The 13560-nt window shown below is 39.6% G+C and overlaps 1 protein-coding gene across 1 annotated transcript; it reads left to right on the top strand.

The window, feature by feature from the left end:
* The first annotated feature begins 2252 nt into the window (after positions 1 to 2252).
* Positions 2253 to 13205, top strand: ncapg (non-SMC condensin I complex, subunit G). Its single transcript, XM_062431789.1, has 21 exons — positions 2253 to 2361; positions 3506 to 3736; positions 4164 to 4392; positions 4676 to 4821; positions 5009 to 5093; positions 5231 to 5423; positions 5506 to 5655; positions 6613 to 6753; positions 7321 to 7444; positions 7763 to 7852; positions 8940 to 9128; positions 9274 to 9384; positions 10031 to 10150; positions 10310 to 10546; positions 10629 to 10810; positions 11019 to 11184; positions 11741 to 11908; positions 12035 to 12158; positions 12398 to 12445; positions 12566 to 12635; positions 12776 to 13205. The coding sequence occupies exons 1-21, from the start codon at positions 2254 to 2256 to the stop codon at positions 12900 to 12902; spliced, it is 3039 nt and encodes a 1012-aa protein (XP_062287773.1). The 5' UTR covers position 2253; the 3' UTR covers positions 12903 to 13205.
* The last annotated feature ends 355 nt before the right edge of the window (positions 13206 to 13560 follow it).

The following is a 13560-nucleotide window of genomic DNA, read 5'->3' as shown; positions in this document are numbered from 1 at the left end:
TATTATTCTTAACACAACTTTTCTGTCAGTTTTCATGTGTACAACAGCAAGAATGCCTTCCCAAAATGTATATCATTAGCCACATTAGTGCAGCATTTATCACGCTGAGACTATACAACGTGCAAAAGACAATCTGAACAGGTCAACTCTTACAGTGCAAAACATGCATGGCCTCAAAAACATAAATGGATTACGTGGTTAGCCTATGTGAGATTAATGAAGTGATTCAGACTTTAATTATTTGACAATATTACAACATGTAAGTAAGTACAAGGTAATGAGAAATTGTATGACTGATGATTCACATGGATGTTCTGGCATTTGTACACAGGTTGGGGTATGTTTCTGGAAATATAAGTGTCCATCAGTGTGTCCATCAATGTACAAAAGCTATAGAAGTCACATTTTTAAGCTTATGACAGAGTTGGTGTTGGTATAATGGACAGACTTTTATCCTTTCCTCATCTACCATCATAAATATTTAATATGATAATACACCTCCCTGATAATCCCACACTCTCGTGCATGCAGGTATAAAGCAAACAACCCTATATTAAATTGATTTTCAGACATAGATGGCTGCTGTTGGTGTTTCCATAATATGGAGGGCCCTGTCTGCTTGCAGAGATGCTTGTCACTGCTCTTCCCACTGGTTAACTGTCTGCTGTGACTCCTCCCCAGCTGCCCGGCAGCTGTGGCCTTGGACACCACAACACCAACTGAGGGGTTGAACACTGGTACAAATAGCTCATATGATATGAAATATTACCAGATTAGTGATCTGGTGTAGGAGCTGATTTCTTTCATAACACCAAATCAATATGTTCAATTGTTTTTTAATTGTTTTTAATTAAGGATCATAAATAATAAAAGTACAACCTACCAACCACTGGTGTAATGTGGCTGCTGTAAGATAAATATCAGTAGGTGGTCTCATACATGGCTGCTGTCGGAGTAGGCTACTTGCCATTCATAAATTAAAGATTTTCCCCCTGACGTTTGCTCACTGGCAATGCTAATACCTGTGTGCTCGTCTCCTGAATATATTCATGCAGAGCACCCTTGAAAAAGCTAATCAAATGATCATTTGCAATTCATGGTTAGTTAAGGTTCTTGAAAGGTCTGCCAGTCCTAGGCAAAGGAAACTGGATGTGTGAATAGACTGATCATGGATATATAGTGGGTGTATTAGTGTAATCAGTTAGTAGACCGTATACATTTAAAAATTTTTTTAATTCATGTCCATGTTTTTCCCCACAAAACAGTACAGATTGCTCAACCTATGACCAGCAACATATTAAAACACTGAACCGGAGTCCAAGATTGCCAAACTGAGATTTTTTAATTATTTATAAACAATACCAAAACTAATAAAAACTATGAGAGTCAGGAGGCCTGGCCAAAAAAACTAAACAAAGAGGAGAAGGCCCATGGGCCAGCCCAGCAGCGGGCCATTAGATCCAGGACTTCACCCTTTAAACTGTAAGAAAATGTGCTCCCCCTTATAAGCTAAAGGACAAGCACGTCATCAACTCATCAGGAGCACCTGAAAGTAAAAGGGGAAGAGGAAAGGGAAGGGGAGTACGTAACAGTCCGTCATAGTGTACATAGATATGCATACAAATATAAAGCAAAATTACAAATAATACAGACATTGGCAGATGATACACAAATTAAGTGGTAATAACGCTAATGGGAAATATTTAAAAAAATACATATTTTGGTTCTATTGATAAATTAAAGAATCAAAAAGCTACAAAAATAATTATATCATAGCCTACATAAAGAATAGTAGAATTTATTTAATACACAATCAACCCTGACATGAACATCTCCTGCAAGGCTAAACGCAGGGCATACATCCGATAAGCCATGTGCGTCATTACGTAGCAATCGAAATTAGGCATTCCTGTTCTCGCGAGAATTACAGCACAGTTGAATTTGAAAACAGGCGGCAGTGTTTCCTGGAGAAAATAGAAGGAGAGGTAAAAACATTTTTAAAACTTAAATAATGTTAATTCTTACCGGATAACACGATGTCCGTTTTGATATTCTGATAAAGTATACTGTAGAGTCTCTGGGGGAGCCAGGTTATGTTGTTTTTTCCTCTCTTGAGGCGGAGCTTTGGCTAAGTTTTTTAATGAGACTCTGGAGACAAACAGGCTGCTGCCGTTAGTATCGTCTACTCAGCGAGGGAAGCATTTACTGTTGTAGTAGTTTCACCTTTTTATTGTGGTTTTCTGTAAAGGAAAGATGACTGCGGACAACGAAATAGACATCAAGGAGGCGTTTCAGCGTGCTCAGAAAGGCCACAACAACAAGGCGAAGCTGGTGGCGAGTCTGAAGAGCCGCTACAACAAGGTGAGATATGCTGTTTGTCTACTGTGTTTATTTTGATATTAAAGGACTTAAAGTCTGTCTTCAAATAACAGTCAGATGCCCAGATAAACACTAAGTAGGGTTTCTCTTACTATAATCATTCCTCCTGTTCATAACGGACACCAGAAGATCCCTTCATAATCAAATAATGCTGGGGGCCAAAATCCACAGTTCTCCTTCTGTGCAGAAAAGTATTTAAAAGTTTATCCGAAGCTAATATGAAGCTTCAGCTGTCCAAATTAGTCAAATCAAGTATATATCTGTTAACGTTAAACTCCGTCTTTCTGTTACTATACCTCGACAACAGGGAAACACAAAATATGAATTTGATGCTAAAAAGACTACACGAGGCAGATATCCACTTGATATGACTGACTAAGACTGCTGGAGCCTCATATAATGATGTAATATAAGCTTCAGATAAACTTTCAAATGAATTTTTGCACAAATATTTATTTATTCACTTGAACATGTTAAAATAACAAAATAAGATATATAGGCAGCAAAATAACAATTTGAAAATGTTTAGATGAACAACAAAATAATAACCATTTAATGTTTGAATGGACTTTGGCCAACCATCACTTACATTAATAGATTTATTTGATTATCTTTTAATAGCCAGTATGAACAGGACACAGGAGGAATAATTACTGTGAAGACAAACCTCTTTCACTGTTTATATGGACACCTGACTCTTGAGTCTGATATTTTATGGACCAAACAACTAATTGAGAAAATAATCTAACCGAAAATGAAAATGGTTGTTATTTGCAGCTTTAAAAAAATAAAGGGAAGAATTAAAAATAATCATGCAGTGTGAAATATGAAATATATATCCCCAAATTTAACTAAATGAAAAGCAGTGTTAAATAAAAGTTAAAGTTAAAGAAGTACAAGTTGGAGTAGACCTCTGGTTTTGTGGAAGTTTATACAGAAAGTGAAGACCACCTCTTCATTGTTTTGGACAAACAAACATGTCAGGTAGGATCCGAGAGGTCTTGACGGTCATCTGTTCTGATACCTTTAATTATTTCGCTGTGGTAAATAACTATTGCAGAAATATATTGCCCATCTTATTGTTTCTTCTGATTTGCATCCCCTGTCACCTGCCTGATGACATCAGCTTGAGGACAAGACACTGTTTCATGAAGAGTTTGTCCACTACCTGAAGTACGCCATGATCGTGTACAAGCGGGAACCTACTGTTGAAAACGTCATTGAATTTGTTGGGAAGTTCGCCACAAGTTTCCAGTCTCCACCTAAAACAGAGGAAGAGGAACAGCAGCAGGAGGAGGAGGAGGAAGAAGAGGAGGATCATCCATTTTTGAGTTTCATCTTCAACTTCCTGTTGGAGGTATGTTTATTACATGAGTGTATGCATTGACGCTAAGGGAAATTCTGAAATAAATAATCACAATCTGAACTTTGTCAGAGATCGTCAGAACAATCGCCATCATTTTAATAATCAGTCAATCCTGATCGTTTTTCTTGCATTAATGACAACAACCTTCCTTTTTGTCAAGCATTTTTTGTGCAGACGTGATTCATGTCTCTGTAGCATCTTAACCTAATTGTGTCCATCTGTCTCCACTCTCCTCCATTGTTTCTCATTCCTACACTCATATGAGATATAACCCTTTATCTATGCTCGTCTTCTTTCCTTCCACCCATGTCCGTTCTTCTTCCTGTACTGTCTGCCTCATTCTTCCCAATCCTATGTCTCGCTCCTCTTTTTCCAATTCCTGTGGACTTTTACATTTTCTTTCTTCCTCTCTTCTCAGTCTCATAAAGCTAGTAGCCATGCGGTGCGCTTCCGTGTGTGCCAGCTGATCAACAAGTTACTGGGTAGCATGGCAGAGAATGCCCAGATTGACGATGACCTCTTCGATCGCATTCACCAAGCCATGCTGGTCCGTGTGACCGACAAGTTCCCCAACGTGAGGATTCAGGCTGCCTTGGCAATGACTCGCCTACAGCAGCCAATGGATCCAGACTGCCCCACCATTAATGGTTTGTATTTGGAGAGTAGTCGAGGGCAGAATGGAAAGAGATTAAAAATGTGTTTGAAACCTGAAATCTCTTTTGCTGTGACAAAAATACTCCACCCAGTGTTGGTGTTTGCTGGCATGACTTGTTTATTGGCATCATGCAGAAGTATAGAGCTCTTGTTGACTTCATGGCCTTGTATTCTGAATACAGTCTTTGATCAACACTCTTTGATGTTTGGATTTGTTATTTATGTCTGTAGCTTTCTTTCTCTAAATGTCAAATTGTCCATCTCTCCACTGTTCAGCCTACATGTTGATTCTGGAAAATGATAGTAATGCTGAGGTGCGACGTGCCGTCCTCTCCTGCATTGCCATGTCCCCTCGCACCCTCCCCAAAGTACTCAAACGCACCCGCGACATCAAAGAGAACGTCCGCAAGTTGGCCTTCCAGGTATTCACACATGAGGTCACATGACCGAGTATGAATTTGATGCACGCATATGGCAAGTCAGCATCAACAGACATACACAATAAAGTTATCATTATGATCTGATTAAAAAAAAATGTTTTTGTGAAATTAGGTTTGAAGACACATAAGTTCGGAAGACATTTTTTATATTTTTTTTTGCTGTCTTAAGGTTTTGGCAGAGAAAGTCCACATTAAAGCTCTAACCATCGCCCAAAGAGTGAGTCTGCTGCAGCAGGCACTCCATGACACGTCAGGTAACACCAGTTTGTGTGCTGGGTACTTTTTTACGAACAAAAATTCAATTAAGTATCAGTACTTGCAGTGAATAAAAAGATGACATTGTGCATAATTCATTTGTATGACCTGTTGAATGTGTGTGTGTCAATTGTAGAAGCGGTGAAGGAAGTGGTTTGTTCTCGTCTGCTGCCGTCCTGGCTGCTTCGGCTGGATGGTGACATCATAGAGCTGCTCCACAGGCTAGATGTGGAGAACTGCTCCCAAACGGCTCTGGACACACTCAAAGCCATATTCAAAGGCACACCTACTGATGAACTGCTGCAGAAAAGAGTACAGCTCGACAACAGGTGCAGCTATCTCTCTGGATCTCATATGTGTGAAACTGTAAATGAGATTCCGGAAATTAAATATGTGTGTGTGTTTCAACAGGAAGCTGATCCCAGCAGAGTCTCTGAGCTGTGAGAACGTGCTTTACTGGAGAGCTCTGTGTGAGTTCATTAAAACCAAAGGGGACGATGGTGAAGAAATGCTGGAACAAGTGTTACCAGATGCTGCCACATATGCCGACTATCTCTATGGGTGAGAGAGGAGATAGATATTCACTTGATTACATTTATATCATCTTGCTATCAGCTGTATGTTTTACTATTGTTGAGTAACATCTGGACCAGACAACTAATTCACAGACTTTATAGATGATTATCAGAATTTTTAAACATAACACAGTTGCAATAATGACCATGTTGTAACTCCAGGTATCTGAAGGCGGTGTTCTCAGACGAGCTCTTACTGTATGTAACTGTGTGGCTAACTGAAAGCTTATATAACTGCTTTAATAGTGTGGCTAACTAATGGTTTACATAAAAATACTCTCTCTACCAAACAAGTCAAACAACTTCTGTTGACGCTCAGTGCATTTTTACATCAAAGTCAGATACTTATAAAACAACTGTGATCAAATTCAATCAATTCAGATATGCAACAGATCATGTGCTACAACTACTACAACTAAAAATTTAGATGTAAACACTTACAGAACATACAAAAAAACTCCTCCTTTTACACAGAAACACCTGTGAATTTTCTTGTCTTCTTGCATAAATCACAAAATGCCTTCCACAACTTGTACTTATTTTTAAATCCCAGGACTCAGATATCATCTGTCCTACATGTTGTTGCAGTTAGACCACGCTGTTTTATCACCTGTCAAATGTGTGAGATGCTGTAGTGTGAAATGCTCCTTAAATAGATTTGCCATAAGTTAGTGGCACGCTTAAAACTTTTCTGCTCATAAAATATGTTGATGATGAAGTAAGAGTTTATTTTCAGGTTTGTATGAATGACCCAGTGGCTAGCTGATACGGCTGTGTGTAGTACCTGCTTGTAGGTAGTGCTAGTAGAATGTTTGGCTTCCTATAATGTTGCATTGAATATGACTGTACTCAGGTACTCAGGTCACTGCCTGATTTTTAGTTTGTTGTCTCAGCGACTGCTGTTTTCTCTCAGTTGTATAACTCTTGAGTCTGACTGTTTTAGATATCTGAAGGCCGTGCCTGTGCTGTCCGAGGAGCAGAGAGCTGACTTTAACCAGCTGGAGTTGGTCATGACCAAAGAGTTCATCTCGCAGCAGCTCATCCATCTCATCGGCTGTCTGGACACCAACGAGGAGGGCGGCAGGTAAGATGGAGAATGTGGTATTGTAGGTAGGATGATAAAAGGTTGCCTGTAGATTTTTCTTGTAAACAAACAAAAGATCTGTTTACATTTAGGGTTTCTCCCCAAAATGCATTGTGTGTATCCTTTAGGTCTAAACAAATGTGTTGAATGCATTTCCGTCCTCATTGAGAAAATGTGAGAGAGGGATTGATAGAGAGCTTACTCATTTAAACAGCTTCCTGGAGAAAATGACCAGAGGACTTGGATAGGGGTGATAAAGGGCAGGAAGAAGATAAACAGCAAGAATAACTGCTTGGTAACCTCAACGGCAAATTGGAAGGGTAAAAGTTATGAGAGAAGAAGAATTAGAAAACAAGACAAATTGTTTCATTTACCTTGATTAAAAATAAAAAAATGTCATTGATTGTTGTATTAAATGAGATTAAGACATCGTATTGTATGCAGTATGAGTTAGTTAGTTTAGTTCACTAATATATCCATAGTGTCATTACTTACATTTTCTAAATATTATCATCAGCTTGTTGAGGTGTTTTTATTGAGACTGGGGTTTTTTTTTTGTCTTTGCAGGAAGCGAGTACTGACTGTACTGCAGGAGATGTTGGCTCTACCTCAGACTCCCTCCTCACTGGTCTCTTTGCTCACTGAAAAACTCATCACCCTCATCCCTGACGATAACAGACGCATACAGACTGTGAGTTACATCTGATACATAAATCTGAACTCTTTCACCATCATAGACTCAGTGCATATATAACTACCCCTCATAAACTCATGTGACAGACCAATTAGTGAGAAATGACAATATAAAAGCTTAAATTATTTATCTCTGTCTCCAGATAGACACACTTATAGGGACATGACTGTGCTGATGGATGCTTTAATGAAACTGTCCTCTGCTACTAAAACTCTCTTGTTTGAGATGCCACAAAAAGAGACAGATTTTCCATTCAGTGATGGTGTCATTACCGCTGAGAGTGATGTCTAAATGAGCTGGCTTTGTGTTACACAGGTGGCAGAAATCATCTCTGATGTGAGGGAGCCCATCATGGAAGCCTGTCAGCCGGTGGATCAGGACGAGAGCCGCAGGCAGCAAGTCCAGGTGGGGAACACTCCGCCAACTGAAAGCACCCAAGAGCAATTAGAGTCAATAATCCTGTCTGGTCGCCCTACTGTGTGTTTTTTGGATGGGTGAAAACATGACATATTGGCACAGTGCTTGATAATATTAGATGGGAGATTTTGCAATATTAAAAAGCCAGAGAAAGAATGATTACTATGAAGGAGCCAAACATGATTTAAAAAAAAATAAGTTTTATATACTAAAAGTGAGACTACTAATACATTTCTTAATTATTTTACATTATAACAATTATAATCTTTATTTATAAAACACAGTTTTCAAAAGTTATAAACACAGACATATAAAATAATTTGATTTTAAAAACAGATAAACACCAATTCAGTGTAAAATTAAAGAAAACAAATAAAAGATGTAACTAAAATGAAGTGAAATCAGGAGAGGCTTTCTGTGATAAAAGTACGTTTTAAGAAAAGATTTTACTGTGCTCTATTTACATCTCCTCGCTGTCTGTTTCTATCTGTTCATCCCTCTGTACCTCCAGCTGGCAGATGGTTGGTATTTGGAGGCAAAATTAGTTTGAACTAAAGCAAATTACAAACACCAAGCTTTTCTTGGCCTGGTCGAGTAAATTTTAGTTTTCATCATCACATTTTCTCTTCATTCAACCTCAGGGACCATCAGGGGTTATCTAAGAAGACAAATAGACTTAGAAAGGTTGTCTCACAGCGTTGGTCTTTAGTCATGATCATCAGTCCATTGACTTAAACTCACTCTCCCTTTTTACAATAAGCAGTGAAGCTTTGTAGTGTATTAGAGGTCAAACAGATGCAGAAGAAGTCGATTAGCTTAGCTGTTTAGCTTCCATCTGCTTTGTGCATCTGCTCTCTTCCCTTCTCTCTATCCCTCTATTTTCAGTGAGTAGAGGCAAAGTCGTCTCTAGAGCTTGGTAACCTGTCCCAGAGCCTCATCTGTTGTTGTTTTTACCTTTTAGTTTCCCGTCTCAACAGTCAGGAATTCTCTGGAGTGTGTTCGAGCTGAGGAATGACTCTACCCTCTCTCATGTTTATCACCTCCACCCCTCTTTTTCTTCTCTCCTCCCTTGCAGCTAGCAGAGGTGAAGGTCCGTATCTTGGAGGCTAAACAAGCCCTGGAGGACTGTATCACAGCTCAGGAGTTCGGCCGTGCAGCGGAGCTAAAGGAATCCATCACAGAGCTGGAGAACCACAGGAACCAAGTCCTCCAGGAAATTGCAGCAAGCAGTCAGCCAGCTGATAAGGAGATCCGCTCTGAGAAGGTACAGAACCCCCCAAGAACCACCACCTCCGCGTCTTTACATGTTATTAAATATAATATATCCTGATTAGCTAAAATGGTCTTTCCTTCTATATAAAACAATTATTGTAATTTATGAAATGAGTATGTTGTTTTCTGTATTTCAGAACGACCCAGAGACTCTTCTGAGATGCTTAACAATGTGCGCTGAACTGCTGAAGCAGATGAACATGAAGACTCGAATTGGCCCAACAATTAGCGCCTTAATGTCCTCACTGGTATAAATCAACACCTCATTAGCTTTTTTTAACCCATAGATTCAATGGGATGTTTTAGAAATCAATAGTATCAGAACGTTAGTTGCCACTGTTTTCATTCATATGTATGGTCATTGGTCACTGTTTATTGTGGGGCGACACTGTGTTTATTAGTGGCCATCTTTTATTCAAATGTACACAACAACCTGCAAGTTGAATTATGAGGTGTTAAACCATTCAGGTGCACAGTATAGGTGCAAGTTGCCTTTTAACAGACTAAAATGAACAGTTATGAAGATATAGTAAATGTTCTTATGTACACTGAACCACATGGATCTTATATATGACACGAGGACAGATGCAGGTCCTAAGAAAACCAACAGCATCTAAAATTTTAGGTTGTGTTAAGAGGTCCTTAGAGTGTTGTTTCACTTGTATTTTTAACTTTGTATTTGATTGATTCTCTTATTTCAGGGTTTTTAATTCTAATGGCACATGTTTCTGTCTGATGCAAAAATGTACAGATATGTTTTGATATTGTCTACTGTAGGAGAGTAGATTAAGACCATCACAATTATTTTATTATTTCTTGATATCATATCTTATTAGCAAACATTTGAAGGTGTGGAGGAATGTTGGTTGAAATCAATATTTCTCTCTCTGTCAGATCCTTCCAAGTATCGCAAATGCTCACCCTGCTGTTCGCAACATGGCGGTAGTGTGTCTGGGAACGTGCACTCTGCACAGCAAGGAGCTGGCCAAAACCCACATGGTCCTGCTGCTACAGGTACTGTTGATCACATGTGTTTTATTAAACAAATCTTTGTGGTTCGATACTACCAGAAATAAATTGTGGAAAATATGTTATTTTCATAATTGTGCACTGACGCAAACAGACCCAAACAACACTTCCAATGCTTGAATTGTTGTGTGTTCATGTTTTCAGATTGCCCAGCTGGACGAGGTGAAGATACGTATCAGTGCTCTGCGGGCCATCATCGACCTGCTGCTGCTGTTCGGCTTCCAGCTGCTCTCTGAAACAGCTGCCACTCAGACAGTCCTGCCCTCCCAATCACCAGAGCGGCAGGATGAGGACGCTCCAGCGGCCGAGGAGAAGGGAGACATACCAGAGGATACAGCGCAGAGTATAGTTGTGATGCTGTCAGAGTTCCTGGACAGTGAGGTGAGCTTCACCTGACATGTTTTCTTAGGTAAAAAAATGACAACATTAAGTTAAGTATCCGTGTGGATTTCATCATTCCCAGGTGTCTGACCTGCGTACAGAGACAGCAGAGGGCCTGGCAAAACTTATGTATACCGGCCGCATGTCCAGTGCCAAGATGCTGTCTCGCCTGGTGCTGCTGTGGTACAATCCCGTCACTGAGGATGACACCCGCCTACGACACTGCCTGGGTGTCTTCTTCCAGCTCTACGCCCGCGAGAGCAGGTCACACATGCACACATACATGAACAAATAAGTCATGTGGTCAAATTCATGAATTATTTATATCATCTTTTATTTACATCCAGGCATTTTAAGGAAAGGAATTAATTTACGTTTATTAAACATCTTTCTATTATTAGTGTGATTGTTTGTCTTGTTGAAGTGTTTATATAATGTAAACTAATATGGAGTGTGTTTTTGTGTGTATCAGGGTCCATCAGGAAGTCGTGGAGGAGAGTTTCCTTCCGACTATACGGACTCTGATGAACGCTCCAGCCACCTCTCCACTAGCTGAGGTGGATGTTAACAATGTGGTTGAGCTGCTTGTGGAGCTGACCCGTTCAAGTGCGCTCATGAAACCTTCAACCAACACAGAGGTAAGAAACATCCACTGAGAGTCAGTGATCAGTCCAGGTGGTCTTGACTGAGAAAATCTTTATTAGTTGTGTTTTTATTTGCTCTGATAGAGCTGCAAGGATTAATTGATTGGAAGAAAATTGACTATTTTGATAGCTATTTATATAATTTTTTAACAAAAAGAGATTAAATATTTGATGGTTTCAGGTTTCCTTGTTATACATGATAGTGAACTGAATATCTTTGTGTTTAGGACCGTTGCTCAGACTAAAAAAGACATTTAATGACATCATCAGCTCTAGGAAATTAGAAAATAGAAGGAAAAAAATGCCTTTTTTTTAGTCTCATCTGAGGTTTGATCCATCAGACCTTGAACTGGAAAAAATAACTAGTGGATGAATCAATAATGAAAACAATCATTAGTTGCAGCCCTGCGCTCTGATTGAATTCGGTGGTTTTAAATTGGAGCGTGCAGAGCTGTAACACACAGCTGATTCACTAAACTATTCGATACCGGCTCATTGAGGCAGAATGAATTTCTGATTGGGTGTGTGCGTGCAATGCATACGTCTTCAGGAGGTGTGTGTCCATGACTACCTGGCGGTGCGTATCTGTGGGGAGATGTTAAAAGACCCTACAGCCCCCGAGGTGCGTCTCTACGCCAAGACTGTTGGCAACCTGGAGCTCAGCAGAGGCGAGACTGTAAGGAAAGACCTGCAGACACTGCTGCAGCAGCTTGTACAGGTATAAACAGATACAAACACATAACCAGTCACACAGTATAAAACATCTGTATGTCTCTTATTACGCCTCTTGAAAAGCCACATTTTTCATTCCCCCCTCCTTCGACCCCTCTGTGTTTGTCTTCAGGTGGTGAAGGACCGAGTGTGTCTACGTGCTCTGGAGAAGATGATTCACCAGCTTGTGGACTCTAGAGAGCAGGCCGAGCTCCTCAGCGCTACCGCACTTCAACCACTGGATGTCAATGCAGACGGTACACATGAACCCTCACTATGAAAAACAACCACATATGAGTAATGGAATATGTTGTTTCCTCCGCACCTGTTTCATTATGACAACTTTTCCTGTAAAAGGATCGTGTCTTATTACCACAAGGTTGCTTAGTGGATTAAAAAAACCCTGACTGCATCATTTTTAGTCAAGACAAGAATATAGCTCGGAGAGAGAGGAAAGAACAAAAATATGAATGTTCTGTCTGCTGTGTTTGCACAGAGGCTGCAACAGACGATCCATCAAAATCTGCCAAGAGACCCAAAAGAGGTAATGCAGGTTCTGTATGCTCATCTAAAATGCAGTTGTTCATAGTGCCTCTGTACTGTTAGACAACTCCTCCTGTTTTGACTCAGCATTGTGAGGTAACCTGAGTGTTTGTGTGCACAGGCCAGAGGAAAGTTTGCACAGCCAAAAGTGGCAGAAAGTCAAGCAGGAGGGCCGAGTCATCAGAGGAGAGGTAAATGTTTATGCACAATGTGTAAGGACACATGATGCATTTATCTCTACCTGTGCACATGATTTTATACCTTCACTTTATTTTCATTCTCATACTCATCTAGTTCTACTGTTTTTTGTATTTTTTTGTCTTTGCTACAGTGATGGAGAAAATGTTCCCGAGTCAGTTCCTGTGGTTCGCCCCTCACGGAGGGCAAAGACAACGGCTTTGGAGAAGACCAAGCTGGATCTTAACACCCTCATCAACCAGGAGGCCAACGTGTCGTAAAAATCAGTTCATTCAAGCTCGGCCATGGAAAGATAAAGCAAAAATGGAAACTGATTTTGCAGTTTATTTTAACCAGTGTTCAAATACTCAAAATACAGTTCACTTTCAGTACTTTTTCTAAAGTGGAAATATTTACTGTACTTTATCTTCTCACTTTTCTTTTTGTGTTTTCTTTTGAATAAAATTAACCTTTGATAAATGTTACAGACACTGATGTGACTGCAATAGCATCATCTGAAGTCTTTGTGTTTTCCTGTCTTGTCAAGTTTTGTCATTTTAATCATAAAAATAACATTTGTATCAGTAAAACTTGTCCTGTCCTAATTATCACACCATCAGCATATTGCATTCATACAAGCAGTAGTTTATGTTAGATCAGTGCTTCCCAACCATTGTTTGACCCTTAAAAACAAAGTCAAGTCTATGGGATATTATAGTTTATGGTCTCTCAATTGGCCTCATGCAAGAATCACTCCTATGAACAGGTCTGTTTTTAAGGTGCACATATGAGTGATTTAAGAACATTTGTGTCATTCATCAATTTTCTCTTTAGGTTTCAGGTATAGATTAAATGTACAAGTGATCTACACCTGTTGTACATGTCATGAATAGATGTCTGCCTTTCTTCACCAAGGAGGAACACTTGAAACACATAGTT

This window comes from Scomber scombrus, chromosome 2, assembly GCF_963691925.1.
Source record: "Scomber scombrus chromosome 2, fScoSco1.1, whole genome shotgun sequence".
Classification (NCBI taxonomy): domain Eukaryota; kingdom Metazoa; phylum Chordata; class Actinopteri; order Scombriformes; family Scombridae; genus Scomber; species Scomber scombrus.
Note: the sequence above shows the minus strand (reverse complement) of the source record. Positions and strands in the feature narration are given on the sequence as shown.

What these genes read in the sequence shown, in the direction of transcription:
- ncapg (XM_062431789.1), top strand. Translation starts at nt 2,254, where the DNA reads ATGACTGCGGACAACGAAATAGACATCAAGGAGGCGTTTCAGCGTGCT. An exon ending in AGACTGCCCCACCATTAATG is followed by an intron (nt 4,393 to 4,675) that starts GTTTGTATTTGG and finishes TCCACTGTTCAG; the next exon opens with CCTACATGTTGATTCTGGAA. An exon ending in GCCGCAGGCAGCAAGTCCAG is followed by an intron (nt 7,853 to 8,939) that starts GTGGGGAACACT and finishes CCTCCCTTGCAG; the next exon opens with CTAGCAGAGGTGAAGGTCCG.